The sequence below is a fragment of the Crinia signifera genome, chromosome 7 (genome assembly GCF_055691185.1).
Source record: "Crinia signifera chromosome 7, ASM5569118v1, whole genome shotgun sequence".
Taxonomy (NCBI): Eukaryota; Metazoa; Chordata; class Amphibia; order Anura; family Myobatrachidae; genus Crinia; species Crinia signifera.
Window position 1 is genome coordinate 170,094,885 of NC_139223.1, and position 19,606 is coordinate 170,114,490.

General features: G+C 48.9%; 1 protein-coding gene across 4 annotated transcripts in view; it reads right to left on the bottom strand.

Annotated features, from left to right (window-relative positions):
- ANKAR (ankyrin and armadillo repeat containing) overlaps positions 1 to 19,606 on the bottom strand; it is a 43,824-nt gene that overhangs the window by 822 nt on the left and 23,396 nt on the right. For all 4 annotated transcript variants that reach the window (XM_083154332.1, XM_083154331.1, XM_083154333.1 and 1 more), the window contains 14 exons: positions 18,286 to 18,494; positions 13,508 to 13,612; positions 11,617 to 11,861; positions 11,366 to 11,534; positions 10,231 to 10,472; positions 9,975 to 10,128; positions 8,442 to 8,603; positions 8,101 to 8,207; positions 7,519 to 7,638; positions 5,802 to 5,960; positions 5,344 to 5,461; positions 4,841 to 4,950; positions 3,648 to 3,844; positions 467 to 513 (listed from right to left, as the gene is read on the bottom strand). In XM_083154332.1, coding sequence (XP_083010458.1) covers positions 467 to 513; positions 3,648 to 3,844; positions 4,841 to 4,950; positions 5,344 to 5,461; positions 5,802 to 5,960; positions 7,519 to 7,638; positions 8,101 to 8,207; positions 8,442 to 8,603; positions 9,975 to 10,128; positions 10,231 to 10,472; positions 11,366 to 11,534; positions 11,617 to 11,861; positions 13,508 to 13,612; positions 18,286 to 18,494 — 2,144 coding nt within the window. The remainder of the gene's footprint in view (positions 1 to 466; positions 514 to 3,647; positions 3,845 to 4,840; positions 4,951 to 5,343; positions 5,462 to 5,801; positions 5,961 to 7,518; positions 7,639 to 8,100; positions 8,208 to 8,441; positions 8,604 to 9,974; positions 10,129 to 10,230; positions 10,473 to 11,365; positions 11,535 to 11,616; positions 11,862 to 13,507; positions 13,613 to 18,285; positions 18,495 to 19,606) is intronic.

Consider the following 19,606-nt stretch of genomic DNA (forward strand, 5'->3'; position numbering starts at 1 on the left):
GGTAGATTTGGGAAGGGTATGTCCTAACTGTAATCTAAGCCTTTATACACAACGAGCCGACCTGTCCACCAACACTCTTATCAATCAGCTGCTTGACGTGACAGCTGGACGAGCACCTGAATTTGTCCACCCAGATGTGACGCCTGTGTCGGCAGTCCATGCACCCAGTGTATGGGTGACGTTCCCAGACATATTGGGTGCACACACCACATGCTCATGCTATGATGGACCCAGCTTATACTGCAGTGTAATCATCATGCTGTCCAGCATTTGTAGACTACATGCAAATGCAGCCAGTATTTACCCTGCATGCACAGGTAAATGTATCTGCACCCTCACATTGCAGCATGGTTTGTTCCAGGAGCAAAGTTACTCTTCTGTTCCGCTCTGCTGCTAAAAGGGGGTCTAGTAATAATAATAATAGTAATATGTATCTATCAGAACAGGGGAACAACAAATCTCTCACCTCTCCATACTGACGGGCTGACCGGGGGTCCTCCATTCACCTCTAAGCTGTATGGAAACAAGCAGAAATCCTTATACAAATAAAGTAACGTCATGGCCACCTACACCCCCCCTCCTCCTCCAGTCTCCTGCCCTCGCCCTCTCTGCAGCCTCTCACAGCACCTACACCCCCCTCCTCCTGCCCTCGCTGCAGCCTCTCACAGCACCTACACCCCCTTCCTCCTCCAGTCTCCTGCACTCACCCCTCTCTGCAGCCTCTCACAGCACCTACACCCTCCTCCTGCCCTCGCCCTCTCTGCAGCCTCTCACAGCACCTACACCCCCTACCTCCTCCATTCTCCTGCACTCGCCCTCTCTGTAGCTTCTCACAGCACCTACACCCTCCTCCTGCCCTCGCCCTCTCTGCAGCCTCTCACAGCACCTACACCCCCTTCCTCCTCCATTCTCCTGCACTCGCCCTCTCTGTAGCTTCTCACAGCACCTACACCCCCTTCCTCCTCCAGTCTCCTGCACTCGCCCTCTCTCTGCAGCCTCACAGCACCTACACCCCTTCCTCCAGTCTCCTGCACTCACCCCTCTCACAGCACCTACACCCACTTCCTCCTCCAGTCTCCTGCACTCGCTCTCTCTCTGCAGCTTCCCACAGCACCTATGCCCCTTCCTCCACCAGTCTCCTGCACTCGCCCTCTGCAGCTTCTCACAGCACCTTCACCCCTTCCTCCTCCAGTCTTCTGCACTCGCCCTCTCTCTGCAGCCTCTCACAGCACCTACACCCCTTCCTCCAGTCTCCTGCATTCACCCCTCTCACAGCACCTACAGCCTCTTCCTCCTCCAGTTTCCTGCACTCGCCCTCTCTCTGCAGCCTCTCACAGCACCTACGCCCCTTCCTCCTCCAGTCTCCTGCACTCATCCTCTTTCTGCAGCTTCTCACAGCACCTTCACCCCTTCCTCCTCCAGTCTCCTGCACTCACCCCTCACAGCACCTTCACCCCTTCCTCCTCCAGTCTCCTGCACTCACCCCTCTCACAGCACCTACTCTCTTTCCTCCAGTCTCCTGCACTCGCCCTCTCTCTGCAGCTTCTCACCGCACCTACACCCCTTCCTCCTCCAGTCTCCTGCACTCACCCCTCACAGCACCTACACCCACTTCCTCCTCCAGTCTCCTGCACTCGTCCTCTCTCTGCAGCTTCTCACAGCACCTACACCCTTTCCTCCTCCAGTCTCCTGCACTCACTCTCTCTGCAGCTTCTCACAGCACCTACACCCCTTTCTCCTCCAGTCTCCTGCACTCGCCCTCTCTCAGCACCTACACCCACTTCCTCCTCCAGTCTCCTGCACTCACCCTCTCTCTGCAGCTTCTCACAGCACCTACACCCCTTTCTCCTCCAGTCTCCTGCACTCGCCCTCTCTCAGCACCTACACCCACTTCCTCCTCCAGTCTCCTGCACTCACCCTCTCTCTGCAGCTTCTCACAGCACCTACACCCCTTTCTCCTCCAGTCTCCTGCACTCGCCCTCTCTCAGCACCTACACCCACTTCCTCCTCCAGTCTCCTGCACTCACCCTCTCTCTGCAGCTTCTCACAGCACCTACACCCCTTTCTCCTCCAGTCTCCTGCACTCGCCCTCTCTCAGCACCTACACCCACTTCCTCCTCCAGTCTCCTGCACTCACCCTCTCTCTGCAGCTTCTCACAGCACCTACACCCCCTTTCTCCTCCAGTCTCCTGCACTCGCCCTCTCTCAGCACCTACACCCACTTCCTCCTCCATTCTCCTGCACTCACCCTCTCTCTGCAGCTTCTCACAGCACCTACACCCCTTTCTCCTCCAGTCTCCTGCACTCGCCCTCTCTCAGCACCTACACCCACTTCCTCCTCCAGTCTTCAGTTGCTCCTCTACCTTCGCAAACTAATAAAACTTTTATTCTGACAGCCAAAGACAGTCATAAATGCTGGTACTTGTTTCCTAGCACGGCCACCACGATTTCTATCGTGGTGGTCGTGTCGGAAAAAATTGCGTCGGGTGCATACCAAAACGCACATGACGCGACAGACGCGATGTACCCGATTTCTCCATAGGCTTCAATGTTAAAATAATTTAACATTGAAGCCTATGGAGAAATTGGGTCCATCGCGTCTCCATAGGCTTCAATGTTAAATTATTTTAACATTGAAACTGAGTACATTTAACATAGAAAAAAAAGGTAAATGGCCCAATATGGCCCATTTCTCATTGGCTATGGCCCCGGCATGTGTGTAAAAAATAATGGCCCCCATTGTGTCTGCCACCCCGTGGCGTGGAGTTGAGAATATACTGTATAGTGTGGCGAGCCCGAAGCGTGGCGAGTGGACGCGGATACCTGTCAAGCCCGCGAGGGACGCCCCTCGTGGGCTTGACAGGTATCCGCGTCCCCTCGCCACACTATATATTCTCAACTCCACGCCGACGTGGATAGTAGGGGAATGAAAAGGTCGGAGGACGCGCACCGCCGCCCCTCGCGGGCTCGCTGCGCTCGCCACGCTTCGGGCTCGTGTCAATCGTGGGGGTGGCGGTCACAATGGGGGGCCATTATTTTTTACACACATAGGCCGGGGCCATACCCAATGAGAAATGGCCCATATTGGGCCATTTCCCATTTTTACCTATGTTAAATGCACTCATTTTCAATGTTAAAATATTTTAACATTGAAGCCTATGGAGAAATCGGGGGCATCGCGTCGGACGCGCATAGGCTTCAATGTTAAAATATTTTAACATTGAAGTCTATGGGGAAATCGCGGGCATCGTGTGCCTTAAAGTTAAGGCACACGATGCCCGCGATTGTGGCCGTGCTAGGAAACAAGTACCTAAATGCTAAACCCGTATCTCTGTGCTGGGCAGTTTGGGCCTAGTTCAGACCAGATCGCTGCTGTGCAATTATAGATGAACTGTGCATGTACATGGGCCGCAATTACGTTTTCTAGTGAAGAAATCCTGCTACTTTTTATCTTTGCAAGGTGATTGAACGTACACATGGCTGGATTTCACCATAGTGAGGCTGCGTCTATCTGATCGCTGGCCGCTGCAGATTCGCTCAGCAGTGAATTAGGCCCTCTGTCTCTGAATGATGCCGCAGGTCGCCGGCACTGTGGCAGCGTCTGTCTATAGATGCAGCCCCTCCTGTGTTATAAAGCGTTCATTTACCTGAGTGAGGGCAGGCCTATACGTCTGTGCGTTAGAAACTCCTCTGTAAACGCCGCAGAGATTTTTGCATCTGTACTGAGGTGACGGAGGAGCAGGTCGTACAGCGCTGGTCTGTTTCTGCATTCTGTAAGAAGATGGCGGTAGGCAGTGCGATTATATGTCAAATATCCCAGTGCATTGGCGCAGGCAACTCGAACCTATGTGAGAAAATAATGGTTTCGGTAAAATATGAGGAACACGAGGCTACTGGTTCACTTAGCGCGTTCCACAGTGCATGGCCACGTTCCAGTCACGTCTTGTGAAAGGTTGGTGCAATTAGTACAAATATCAACTCAAAGTGCGCTCTGTGCCTCCACTGTACGGCCAATCCCGTCATTTACAACATTCACTTAATGCTCTAAAATACTGCTGGGATGAGTCTTATTCATGGTAGTAACTATTAGGCTGGAAACCATGTGTCAGTGCCGCTCATGTTTCTGCTACCCATGCTGCCCCAGGCCTTGCTCCCTGTCACTCACCCTCACACGACCCCAACAGTGGGCTGCATTACCACAGAGTGCAGTGGCCACTCAAAATGACAGCACACCATATGTAAGCCATGTTACCACAGAGAGCAGTGGCTGCTTACCACAACAGCAAACCATCTGCAATCTGTGTTACCACAGAGTGCAGTGGCTGCTCACCACCACCACAGCACACCATCTGTAAGCCATGTTACCACAGAGTGCAGTGGCTGCTCACCCTCACAGCACACCATCTGTAAGCCATGTTACCACAGAGTGCAGTGGCTGCTCACCCTCACAGGACACAATCTGTAAGCCATGCTACCACAGAGTGCAGTGGCCACTCCCCTCACAGGCCCGCCTGATAATAGGACGCCACCCTTTTGTGCAGCAGTGTCTTCTTCCCATTGATTTTCAGGAAGATGACACATGCAGGAGATAGCAGCAATTCTTTAGGAGAGTCTTTGGTGTCACTGTATGGCGCCATCTTTCCAAAGCTACAGTCTCAATGATGGCGCCACCAACTCTTACATAGGAAGCTGGTCTGGCTCCACAGACCTGGGCGGCTTGTTCGGGTGCTGGATCTGTGCTGTGGGGCTCAGGTGCATTGCACACAGTACGTTTCTATGTACGTTAGAGCAAGGACAAGCCAGAAGAGACAGAACATAGAGCAGACAATACTCTGCTTACCTCCTCATCCTCAGACTGTAAGTGGCGGCAGAGGCTCTCCACTGTTCCTAGTGTAGTTATCGCATCTGTGATCCCAGCCCTGGTGTGAGCCAGACTGGCCAGCAGCTCCCCTGTCACACAGGAATAAGGCCATAAGGGGCAGCAAAGAGCACTTGTCACAGTGATACATAACTAGGTCTGAGCTCCTTACATCGCTGAGTACAAGTATTATATGAGCACCTACCTGCTAACACACCAGGGACTATATAATAAAGAGCACCTACCTGCTAACACACCAGGGACTATATAATAAAGAGCACCTACCTGCTAACACACCAGGGACTATATAATAATATGCACCTAACTGCTAACACACCAGTGACTATATAATAATATGCACCTACCTGCTAACACACCAGGGACTATATAATAAAGAGCACCTACCTGCTAACACACCAGGGACTATATAATAAAGAGCACCTACCTGCTAACACACCAGGGACTATATAATAATATGCACCTACCTGCTAACACAACCGTGCTGGAATTCCGTGAGTGCAGCAGCTCTGATAATATTGTCACCCCTCTGGCAGACAGAGTGACCTGGTCCACGCCCACAATTATCCTGGCCAATACCACAGCCTGCGGAGAGATGCAGCATATAATGGGATCTCTGCCACGCATATACATAGATATATAAGTGGTAATGATAGATTAAGTGGGTTTGGGTCATTGGCTCAATAGTGTCTAGGTCAACCCCAAAAGGTCAACATGCACAGCATCAACGTGGGAAAAGGGTTAACACCAGCAAATGGTCAACATGAGTTTTTAACATTTTTTGCTGTCAATGTTGACACATGAGCAGGTGGAACCCTGAATAATGTACACCCCAACACTCTTCACCCTTCCCAATATTAGTCCACGTGGATGGTAAAGTATGACATATTTTATTTTTAAAGCGCACTGACCGGTCTTACTGTACCTGGAAGGCCGCCCTGGCTCTGTCCGGCTCATGGGCAGACTGGAGGAAAGGTTCATAGATGGAGATTTCGATGCCTCTATTCTCCAGAATGTAGAACTGCTGCAAAGTGTTGTTGTAAGCGAATAGGGCCAAAGCAGAGCCGGCTCGTAGGCGCATGTCCTGGAATCAAATACATTCAGTTACTTTCTGTTTGGATAGCACCCCCACCAATAGGAAATAGATTGGTGGTAAGACCTACACTGACGGGTCAAATAGTCCAGAGTGCAGACTTATCCTTCCTGTTTGGGAAGAGGAAAGGAATCTTCCTGGATTCAGGGCCCTATAACGAAGGTGAATTCGGATGGGGTCACCCCGCATCCAAGACACCATCACAGGCTCTTGGACTGGTCCTGGTTCCAAAAATATGAGGAACAAAAAAGGCAAGGGTCCCACATCTTTACATAACCATCACCGGGCTTCAACAGCCAACGGTGTCATGTCACAGCCGGGGGATACATGTTCCCATACATACTCACCATTTGCAAGCTCTCCGATGGACGGTTCTCTTCTCCAGTAGGCAGTCCTTGGGGGTAAAAATAAAAGGATGTATTGTCCGACCCAACGGACTTGAGGAGCAGGAGCGGTTCCTCACCCGACAAAGACAGAAATCCCAGTGATGTCAGTCATGGGAATACCAGTGACATCCGTCACGGGTTTACCAATGACGTCTGTCACTGAGACTCCTGTCAACCAATCAGGGCTCAACTCAGCCCTGATTGGCTGTAGGCATCTTCATGGAAACCCCTGCCAACTGGAGCAGAGGACTGTCCATTGGGGGAGCGTGGAAATGGTATGTATGTATATATATATATATATATATATGTATGAGTGCATGTACGTTTATAAATCTGTACTTTTCTGGTTGTGTTGGTGTCTTTATTTTAACATTGGTTTCACAGTAGAACTACAAGTCTCAGCGGGCCCATTAATTCACTGCATGCTGGGACTTGTGGTTATCATATTGTCTGCACCTAGAACAGTGAGACATGGTGGAGCATGGGCACTAATCAGCGACTGATGTACAATTATTAAATGTAGAAAAGTCACCCTAAACATACCCAGGCCTGATCAGGGCCACACGCAATGCTGATATTCAAGCTGATGGTCACTGCTTTTAAACTGCGCACGTGTCTACATCGCTGAAAAGTCGCACAGCGCCTGAGTCTCATAGTGTTAGCGCACAAAGTCATAGGATTAAATTGAGATGCAGTCTCAGCAATGTAGTCAGCATTCCTGGGCAGTGACTGGGAGGTGGCCAATCAGACGCACAGAGATGCCTCTTATGGGCGTGTCACTGGAGTGATCATGAACTCAGATGCTTCATGGAGATTCTCCAGGTTGTGGTGGTGCGGCCAATGGTGGTGTTGAAAGCGGCACCAAGCGGGATTTTTGCGAACGGTGGGCGTTAAAAACCTTTAACAGTCAGACACACACTTATACATCAGGGAAGGGCTGACACTAGCATCCACAAAAGACGCACACATGGTTGCCGCTGCATCTGACCCGGAACAAGCCCCACAAGGTGGTACACTAGAGACCGGCTTGGTCAGAAATGGCACAGGCTGCATTTATGGTATAGGGCCACTGATGGAAGCCACGGAGACTATAATCGCCAATGTAACACCCCCCCCCCCTCTCTCGGCGGCCCTGTGTACACCTAAGTATGAGCTGAAAGTACCTGGTCAGGGTCGTACAGGAGATCTAGAACATCGGGGTATATAAAGCCTTCCTGGTGCAAGCGATCCTGCAGGCTGGAGTTTCTCAGGACGATACAAGCCAGAGTACAGGCCACTTCCACCTGCCGCAGCAGTTACAGGGGGAAAGAAAGACATTATATTATACAATAATTGGGATTTACACAATTAGATTTAAGTGCAAACTATTGGCTGCAGCACGTTGTTCGCTCTGGGCCTGATTCCAGGTTCCATGTATAAACGTGACCCGAGCGTACATGCCGATAACACCTGGTATAGGGGAGGGGTACTGACACGCCCATGTAGAGAGGTGCCCGGGACATGTGCTGCTCTGACGTACACATGAGGCGGGCATAATGATTCACCCGCATCAGCAGCCCGGGGGTGGGGCGACAAGATTTAGGTCGACCACTACTGGTCGACAGGCCATAGCGTGACCAATGAAAAAAGTTGACATGCAAAAGTCGACATAGAAAAGATCGACATGAAAGAGGTCATCCTGAGTTTTTCACTTTTTTTGTGTCTATGTCGACATAGGTCCCATGGGCATTAGTTGCCTGCCGTACCTTGATTTTGGTAGAGCGGTGAGTCTTCAGCAGGTGGACGAGAGTTGGCAGCGCCCGCTCCTCGGCTATTCTCTCTTGGGTGACTGGGTTATTTATAAGGGCTACACCTGTGTACAAGCACAAACATATAATGTCCCTGTCCATTATCGGGTCCTATCAGGTGCAGCTACTTCGGGATGGACAATGCAGCTCCCAATACTACGTGTGTCATGTGTCCACCTAATAACATGTTACACGGCTTTCCCTTTCTACTATACGGCCACTACACGGTGTCTTGTATGTATGAGGACACATCGTTAGCAGCTAGCCCTCTTCCATTATATAACTAAAGCACAACCTACCGATACACATGGTGCCCAAGGCCTTAATGACACTGATCAGGGTTCCTTCTGCCACTCTGGAGTTCCGTAACAGTCGTACCAATGGAACTATGCCATTGCCCTCACATAGCTGATCCTGGTGGCGCTTGCTGTCCTTGCATAGAGCTATAATTGCCTGACCACCTGTATGTAAATGGAGAACAGTCATCAGCTAATGGCTACATGCAGCTGTTATCCCCAGACTCACCACGCAGCTGTTATCCCCAGACTCACCACGCAGCTGTTATCCCCAGACTCACCATGCAGCTGTTACCCCCAGACTCACCATGCATCTGTTATCCCCAGACTCACCATGCAGCTGTTATCCCCAGACTCACCATGCAGCTGTTATCCCTACACTCACCATGCAGCTGTTACCCCCAGACTCACCATGCAGCTGTTATCCCCAGACTCACCATGCAGCTGTTATCCCCAGACTCACCACGCAGCTGTTATCCCCAGACTTACCATGCATCTGTTATCCCCAGACTCACCATGCAGCTGTTATCCCCAGACTCACCACGCAGCTGTTATCCCCAGACTTACCATGCATCTGTTATCCCCAGACTCACCATGCAGCTGTTATCCCCAGACTCACCATGCATCTGTTAACCCCAGACTCACCATGCAGCTGTTATCCCCAGACTCACCATGCAGCTGTTATCCCCACACTCACCATGCAGCTGTTATCTCCAGACTCACCATGCAGCTGTTATCTGCAGACTCACCATGCAGCTGTTATCCCTACACTCATCATGCAGCTGTTATCCCCAGACTCGCCATGCATCTGTTATCCCCAGACTCACCTTGCAGCTGTTATCCCCACACTCACTATGCAGCTGTTATCCCCAGACTCACCATGCCGCTGTTATCTGCAGACTCACCACGCAGCTGTTATCTGCAGACTCACCACGCAGCTGTTATCCCCAGACTCACCACGCAGTGGTTATCCCCACACTCACCATGCAGATGTTATCCCCAGACTCACCATTCAGCTGTTATCCCCAGACTCACCTTGCAGCTGTTATCCCCACACTCACCATGCAACTGTTATCCCCAGACTGATAATGCAGCTGTTATCCCCACACTCACCATGCAGCTGTTATCCCCACACTCACCATGCAGCTGTTATCCCCAGACTCACCTTGCAGCTGTTATCCCCAGACTCACAATGCAGCTGTTATCCCCACACTCCCCATGCAGCTGTTATCCCCACACTCCCCATGCATCTGTTATCCCCACACTCCCCATGCATCTGTTATCCCCACACTCCCCGTGCAGCTGTTATCCCCACACTCACCATGCAACTGTTATCCCCACACTCACCATGCAACTGTTATCCTCAGACTCACCATGCAGCTGTTATCCCCACACTCCCCATGCAGCTGTTATCCCCACACTCCCCTTGAAACTGTTATGCATAAAACCAGGGATTTAACCTTCACAATCATAGGTATCCGTGAACAAATTGCCATAGGTTTCACTCATCCAGCTGAGTGCCAGTTGGGTACTCACCCACATACTGCATCTTATCAGAGGGCGACAGAAGCATGTCTATAATGAAGTTACACCCGATGCGTTCCGCCATCGCCTTTTGTTGCTTCCACGTCTGCCCAGCCAGTGCCCAGAGAGTTGAGCTGCCCTGTTCTCTGACCTCCAGCTGGAACACCTGTAATAAGGAAAGTCACTGTGTGAGCTGACACCTGACCTACGCCATACTGCGCCAGCCGACGGCAATCACACGATATAGTCATCACTGAAGGAGACTTGCCTTGAGGAGCTTTAGTATATGCTTCCATACTGATCTGTCCAGGAACTCTCTTTGTATGGCGGCATTGTGATCGGCAAGAGCTTCAATGGCCATAGCTGCCTTCACCTGAATATGGAGTTTCTTCTGCCGGATAATATTAATGAGAGACACAACTGCGTTTTCCTGGGCAATAGCATCCTGGATCAGTTTATTTCCCTGCGCCATCTCTGCGATGGCAGCTGAGGCTGCACCTAATAACACATCTTCATGGGGAAAGGGAGAATAAGACAGATAAGCAAAGTCCAGTCCCAGGATCGCTGCAGGGAAACAGGCACTTACTCAGCAGATGTCACCTGGGGAGGGTCAGACTGAGGCATGAAGGACCACATTGGGGCAATGAAGTGATAGGGGCCCATGCTTAGGGGTGTGGGCAACCTACAGAGGGTGTGTGGCCAGCCTCCTTAGGGGTATGACCAGTCTCCAGAGGGGATGTGACCAGCCTCCAGAGGGGATGTGACCAGCCTCCAGAGGGGGTGTGGCCAGCCTCCAGAGGAGGTGTGGCCAACCTCCACATGGGGTGTGGCCAGCCTACAGAGGGGATGTGGCCAGCCTACAGAGGGGGTGTGGCCAGCCTACAGAGGGGGTGTGGCCAGCCTCCACAGATAGTTGGCTAACCACTAAAGAGTCTGTGGTCTGAGCCCCATAACAACCAATCAGATTCTATTTCTTATTTATTTAGCATATTCTAGAAGATCATAGATAGCATCTGATTGGTTGCTATTGGCAACATCCCATATTCAATAGAACTCCCATCTTGGAGTAAATTACCCCTATAGTTGGGACTATTTGTGTCTATTACTTCTACATGGAGACTTCTGTACTCTTTATTTTACTGGTACAATATTTCTCTGCTGTTGCTAAGGGTTATTATAATATAATACATTAAAGTTATATTTTATCACTCTCTATTTTGTGACTTTTGAAGCTTGATACATCTGGAATTTAATAACATTTGTATTTATATCTATAGGTGTAGACGCAGTAATCACCTATATACTAGATCACTTTATTAGTGCTACAACCATAGAACATAGTACAATCCGCCTGAGAAGCAGGAACGTCTGGGCTCCTGCTGAGCCTGTGCCCTAATAGTCACCTGACTTATCGGCCAGGAACTCTACAAGCAGCGGTATGCCTCCTAGATCGCGCACCGCCTTCTGGTTGGCCTGATTCTTGCTGCATAAGACCCGGATACAGTTGATGGCATTGACCAAAACATCTTCCAGCTCTTCCCGGAGCAGCTGAACCAGAGGAGAAATTCCGCCCTGACGAGATAAATGTGTAAGTTATATGAGGTTCCTTCCTGGATGGTAAATAGGTTACATTTCACTTCTGCGCCGCACTCACCAGCTGTGCTATAAGGCTTTGGTTACCCTCCACCTGAGCGATGTCTGACAGAATGACAGAGGAGCGGGACTGCAGCTCGGCCTGCTGGGAGTGGAGCAGGGATATAAGGAGAGGGACGGCGTCTGCCTCTTCAAGGGCTTTTGCAATGGTCACATTATGGGAGATATTGCTTAGTATTCCGGTAGCCACACACTCCAGATTCACTTGCCCACTCTTTAAAAGGTTTACGAGACAGGGTACGCTTCCTGGAAATGAGCATATTTCAAATAAATAAATAAATAATAATAAAAACCAGCATGTAATCTGCGTCACATAGAAATAGAATTGTAACTTTGCAAAATTTTGTGATTTCATCCAAATATATACTGTATAGTTTATAGAGATGAGTAATAGGGACCCTAAACATGACCAAAAATCACAACATAAATAGACCAGGTCCAGCCTGGCAAGTTTGACAGAACCATGCATAGATCAGTGAAATCTGTAAGTTTCCATGGAGACGCCTACAGCCAGTCAGGGTTGAATTTAGTCCTAATTGGCTGTAGGCGTCTCCATGGAAATGCTTAGAGCCAATCAGGGCTGAGTGGAGTCCCCTGCCCATACAGGAGAGGAGCGGCTCCTGTCGGAGGAACTTGGATAGGGTAAGTATGTGTGTTAGCGTGTGTATTTTGAGTGCCAAGTGAATTTGTCAAAGTTGGTGTGAAAATTGCCAAGCAAACATTTGTATTCACTATAATGACCTGTAATGTCACCTTACATAGGAAATATCTGTTTTTTCACAACATTTTTTATTTGAACTTATATAACAAATGTGAGCGACGGTGGGATTTTGCGCATCTCTCACAGAGCAGTTGGCACACACAAGGGTTAAAGTCTCTCTTTTTTTTTTTTTTCCACAGAAGAATTACAAGTCTAAGCGGGCCCATTAATGCCCCGCATTCTGGGACTTGTGGTTCTCCAAGTCCCAGCGTACGGGGGAGGCCTTCTGGGACTTGTAGTTCTACTGTGAAAAACAATGTATTTTTTTATTCTTTTTTTTTTTTTACACCCAAAAAATGAGCCCGCCACCTACAAGTGAAGCCTGGGGGGGCTTTATTGGGGGTCTGCAATATGGTGCGATTTTTTAGCTGTATAAAAAAACCGCACCCTATTACATCTCGCCCCTCATGTTTTTAATACGATAATTAACTTGTTTTGGTTTATTGTCTTATTACATTAAACACTTTTCACGCTCATTTCATTATTTTGCATTTATCGGTCAATAAGCAGCCATTGGCGTGGGGACAGAAGTAAGTGCCAGCTGCTGGGTAAAGGGCCTGATTCAGACCCCATTGTAGAAGTATGGAAATCGCTATTCAGCACTTCCTGTTCAGCGTGTGCAAACCCTGAACTTTCTATCACAGGCGATTGCAGTTTCACAGCCGGTGGGGGGCGGCGACGGATTGTTGGAGTGTAGCAAAGGACCATTTTGTGGGAGTGGTCCGCACAATGCAGGCTTGTTTGAACCGCTCTAAGGGAGGGCTGCGGCGGTTGTGTGACGTCACGTACAGCCACTGGCGATGGTGATCTGTGGCTGCAGAATTGCTGCTTTAGAATTGCGCTGTCACTTCCTTGCATCTGTGCATTACCATACAACATGAATGGGATCAGGCATTTTTTTTTAAAAGCTTAATTTCTCTGACCACCGATGATCACTGGCCACATCGGCGCATGTTTAGTTACACTGCGCATGTGCCAAAATGGTCTTGCGGTGGCGCTAGCAGACAGGAGTGACTGACATTCGGGGAACACGTGGGGAGGGAACAACAAGCTGGCGAGAGCGTAGCGCACATCTCTGAATCAGGCCCCCAGTCACCAATAGACACATGGAACAGAACGACGGCTCTCCTACCTGCTTCATAAATGTCTCTCCAATAATGTTCCTTTGCCACAGACAGAACCTCCAGGCACCGGGCAGCCATCTGTGTTCTATATGGATCGTTACAATTCAGCATCTCTGAAATAAACATAAATAAATTGTCCTATCCAAGAAGAGACGCCAGCGGTCATACAGATCTCACCAACATACGTGCACACATACAGATCTCACCAACATACGTGCACACATACAGATCTCACCAACATACGTGCACACATACAGATCTCACCAACATACGTGCACACATAGAGATGTCACCAACATACGTGCACACATAGAGATGTCACCAACATACGTGCACACATACAGATCTCACCAACATACGTGCACACATACAGATCTCACCAACATACGTGCACACAAATAGATCTCACCAACATACGTGCACACATACAGATCTCACCAACATACGTGCACACATACAGATCTCACCAACATACGTGCACACATACAGATCTCACCAACATACGTGCACACATACAGATCTCACCAACATACGTGCACACATACAGATCTCACCAAGATACGTGCACACATACAGATCTCACCAACATACGTGCACACATACAGATCTCACCAACATACGTGCACACATACAGATCTCACCAACATACGTGCACACATACAGATCTCACCAACATACGTGCACACATAGAGATGTCACCAACATACGTGCACACATACAGATCTCACCAACATACGTGCACACATACAGATCTCACCAACATACGTGCACACAAATAGATCTCACCAACATACGTACACACATACAGATCTCACCAACATACGTGCACACATACAGATCTCACCAACATACGTGCACACATACAGATCTCACCGGATTCAGTATTGAATCCCGGCAGTCGGGATCCCGGCGTTCGGAATCCCGACAGCCGAAATGCCGACAAGGGGGGGACGTGGATCGCCCCCCCTTGCGGGCTCGCTGCGATCGCCACGCAGCGGGCCCGGTGCCTCGCTACGCTCGGCACGCTAATTTATTCTCCCTCCAGGGGTGTCGTGGACACCCCAGGAGGGAGAATGTGTCGGCATTTCGGCGGTCGGGATTCTGAATGCCGGGATCCCGACCGCCGGGATTTTAACTGCATCCCATCTCACCAACATACGTGCACACATACAGATCTCACCAACATTCGTGCACACATACAGATCTCACCAACATTCGTGCACACATACAGATCTCACCAACATACGTGCACACATACTGATCTCACCAACATACGGGCACACATACTGATCTCCCCAACATACGTGCACACATACAGATCTCACCAACATACGTGCACACATACACATCGCACCAACATACGTGCACACATACAGATCTCCCCAACATACGTGCACACATACAGATCTCACCAACATTCGTGCACACATACAGATCTCACCAACATACGTGCACACATACAGATCTCACCAACATTCGTGCACACATACAGATCTCACCAACATACGTGCACACATACAGATCTCACCAACATACGTGCACACATACAGATCTCACCAACATACGTGCACACATACAGATCTCACCAACATTCGTGCACACATACAGATCTCACCAACATACGTGCACACATACAGATCTCACCAACATTCGTGCACACATACAGATCTCACCAACATACGTGCACACATACAGATCTCACCAACATACTTGCACACATACTGATCTCCCCAACATACGTGCACACATACACATATCACCAACATACCTGCACACATACAGATCTCACCAACATACGTGCACACATACAGATCTCACCAACATACGTGCACACATACACATCTCACCAACATTCGTGCACACATACAGATCTCACCAACATACGTGCACACATACAGATCTCACCAACATACGTGCACACATACAGATCTCACCAACATACGTGCACACATACAGATCTCACCAACATACGTGCACACATACAGATCTCACCAACATACGTGCACACATACAGATCTCACCAACATACGTACACACATACAGATCTCACCAACATACGTGCACACATACAGATCTCACCAACATACGTGCACACATACAGATCTCACCAACATTTGTGCACACATACTGATCTCACCAACATACGTACACACATACATATCTCACCAACATACGTGCACACATACAGATCTCACCAACATACTTGCACACATACAGATCTCACCAACATACGTGCACACATACAGATCTCACCAACATACGTGCACACATACAGATCTCACCAACATACGTGCACACATACAGATCTCACCAACATACGTGCACACATACAGATCTCACCAACATACGTGCACACATACAGATCTCACCAACATTCGTGCACACATACAGATCTCACCAACATACGTGCACACATACAGATCTCACCAACATACGTGCACACATACTGATCTCCCCAACATACGTGCACACATACTGATCTCCCCAACATACGTGCACACATACACATATCACCAACATACGTGCACACATACAGATCTCACCAACATACGTGCACACATACAGATCTCACCAACATACTTGCACACATACAGATCTCACCAACATACGTGCACACATACAGATCTCACCAACATACGTGCACACATACAGATCTCACCAACATACGTGCACACATACAGATCTCACCAACATACGTGCACACATACAGATCTCACCAACATACGTGCACACATACAGATCTCACCAACATACTTGCACACATACTGATCTCCCCAACATACGTGCACACATACACATATCACCAACATACCTGCACACATACAGATCTCACCAACATACGTGCACACATACAGATCTCACCAACATACGTGCACACATACACATCTCACCAACATTCGTGCACACATACAGATCTCACCAACATACGTGCACACATACAGATCTCACCAACATACGTGCACACATACAGATCTCACCAACATACGTGCACACATACAGATCTCACCAACATACGTGCACACATACAGATCTCACCAACATACGTACACACATACAGATCTCACCAACATACGTGCACACATACAGATCTCACCAACATACGTGCACACATACAGATCTCACCAACATACGTGCACACATACAGATCTCACCAACATACGTGCACACATACAGATCTCACCAACATACGTACACACATACAGATCTCACCAACATACGTGCACACATACAGATCTCACCAACATACGTGCACACATACAGATCTCACCAACATTTGTGCACACATACTGATCTCACCAACATACGTACACACATACATATCTCACCAACATACGTGCACACATACAGATCTCACCAACATACGTGCACACATACAGATCTCACCAACATACGTGCACACATACAGATCTCACCAACATACGTGTACACATACACATATCACCAACATACCTGCACACATACAGATCTCACCAACATACGTGCACACATACACATCTCACCAACATACGTGCACACATACACATCTCACCAACATACGTGCACACATACACATCTCACCAACATACGTGCACACATACACATCTCACCAACATACGTGCACACATACAGATCTCACCAACATACGTGCACACATACACATCTCACCAACATACGTGCACACATACAGATCTCACCAACATACGTGCACACATACACATCTCACCAACATACGTGCACACATACACATCTCACCAACATACGTGCACACATACAGATCTCACCAACATACGTGCACACATACACATCTCACCAACATACGTGCACACATACACATCTCACCAACATACGTGCACACATACACATCTCACCAACATACGTGCACACATACACATCTCACCAACATACATGCAAGTCACATGTAAGAGAACAATGAGCAGATGAACTAGGCAATGACTAATGGTCGGTGCTGTATACTGAGAAATGAATTGCACACAGCTTATAATAACAAGGCAATCAGAGCGGAGCATTACTCCAGTCCAGGTCTCACACCTCTCCTGACACCGGCAGTCACCACGGACCCTACAGAGACGCAGGGAGACGACAGCTAGGGGTGATAGCCCCCAAAGTTCCCCAACTACCTGGCTGCGTCATGTTAGGCTGTACCTCCATTATGTCACGGCTTCCCATTTACCCCTGTCTGTTACCACACACATAAAGCACAATATCATACTGTCTGTGATACGGAGGGCAAACGCTCTGTACAGCGCTGCAGAATATGTGTGCGCTATATAAATGATGGTTAATACGGGGAACACAACAGCATCGGCCAATCATACTACCTTACAGAACTGCATTGCCCAGGGGCTAAGGTCTGCTTGGACTACAAAAAACACAGTTACCCATTATCACTTATTGTTGCCCTCTTCCCTTATCCCTGTACTTTGCTATGGAAATTACACAAACGTTACGGAAAACTATAAACGATAACGATACTGGTCAAGCTGCTCCGACACAGCGTCGGCAATGGAGATGGTGCAGCCATTCTGAGTAGGCTTGTTGAGATGTCCGATGCTGTAACCAATGGTCGCCATGGTGATCTGATGCTGAGTCTTCGGTTCGAAGATGCCAAAAGTAGGTTCCCTCTAACAGACGGCGCCTCGTGGGGCATTAGCTTATTTCACTGTGTCCAAAGATGCCTTTATCAGTAGAATCTGCAGGGTCTAGTTCCGGTGCCCGGCTGGAGGTTGGCAATGTGCAGAGAATAACATGCCCAACAAGTAATATTACAGGTTATAATCAGCTTTACCTACTAGATGCTGCCACACCTGCAGGTCCGGGATGTGTAGCTCTATGACGTACGTCAGAATGTAAGTGTGGAAGAAGAGCACAGCCAGGTGGATGATGTTGTTCCCCATGCTGTCTGTTCTCCTCCAGTCGGCACCAAGAGACAGAAGATGTGTGAGGGCATCACGGGCTCCGGAGGTGGCGGTGAGGAGCAGCGGGGTAGATCGATGCCTGGGGACAGTAAGCAGAACACAAGCCTCCTCCATTACCCAGTACAGTCAGTGGTTTCTACTCCTCTGATGGCTATTCCACTTGTCCTCTACCCTTTCTGTGAGGTCATTTCTCCTCACATTTACCCTGAATGTCCCCACAGTGAATGTCCTCGTGTTATAATACCTGTGAGGAATGTTTCCCTCCTGGACCTTGGTATTACCCCTGGTATATGTTCTATTCTCTGCTCCAAACTATACCTAAAGAGATATTTTAGTCTTTCCGGGTAAGTTTTGTGATGCAGGCCATTTACCATTTAAGTTGCCCTTCTTCGTTCAGTCACAAATGTATTTATATCCTTCTGGAGATATGATCGAACCAGTGACCTATACAGAACTGGACACAGTATCTAGATGAGGTTGTACCAATGATCTATACAGAACTGGGCACAGTATCTAGATGAGGGCATATAAATGACCTATACAGAACTGGGCACAGTATCTAGATGAGGCCGCACCAGTGACCTATGCAGAACTGGGCACAGTATCTGAATGAGGCCGCACCAGTGACCTATACAGAACTGGGCACAGTATCTAGATGAGGCCGCACCAGTGACCTATACAGAACTGGGCACAGTATCTAGATGAGGCTGCACCAGTGACCTATGCAGAACTGGGCACAGTATCTGGATGAGGCCGCACCAGTGACCTATACAGAACTTGACACAGTATCTAGATGAGGTTGCACCAGTGACCTATACAGAACTGGGCACGGTATCTAGATGAGGCCGCACCAGTGACCTATACAGAACTGGGCACAGTATCTAGATGAGGCCGTACCAGTGACCTATACAGAACTTGACACAGTATCTAGATGAGGCCGCACCAGTGACCTATACAGAACTGGGCACAGTATCTAGATGAGGCTGCACCAGTGACCTATGCAGAACTGGGCACAGTATCTGGATGAGGCCGCACCAGTGACCTATACAGAACTTGACACAGTATCTAGATGAGGTTGCACCAGTGACCTATACAGAACTGGGCACGGTATCTAGATGAGGCCGCACCAGTGACCTATACAGAACTGGGCACAGTATCTAGATGAGGACGTACCAGTGACCTATACAGAAC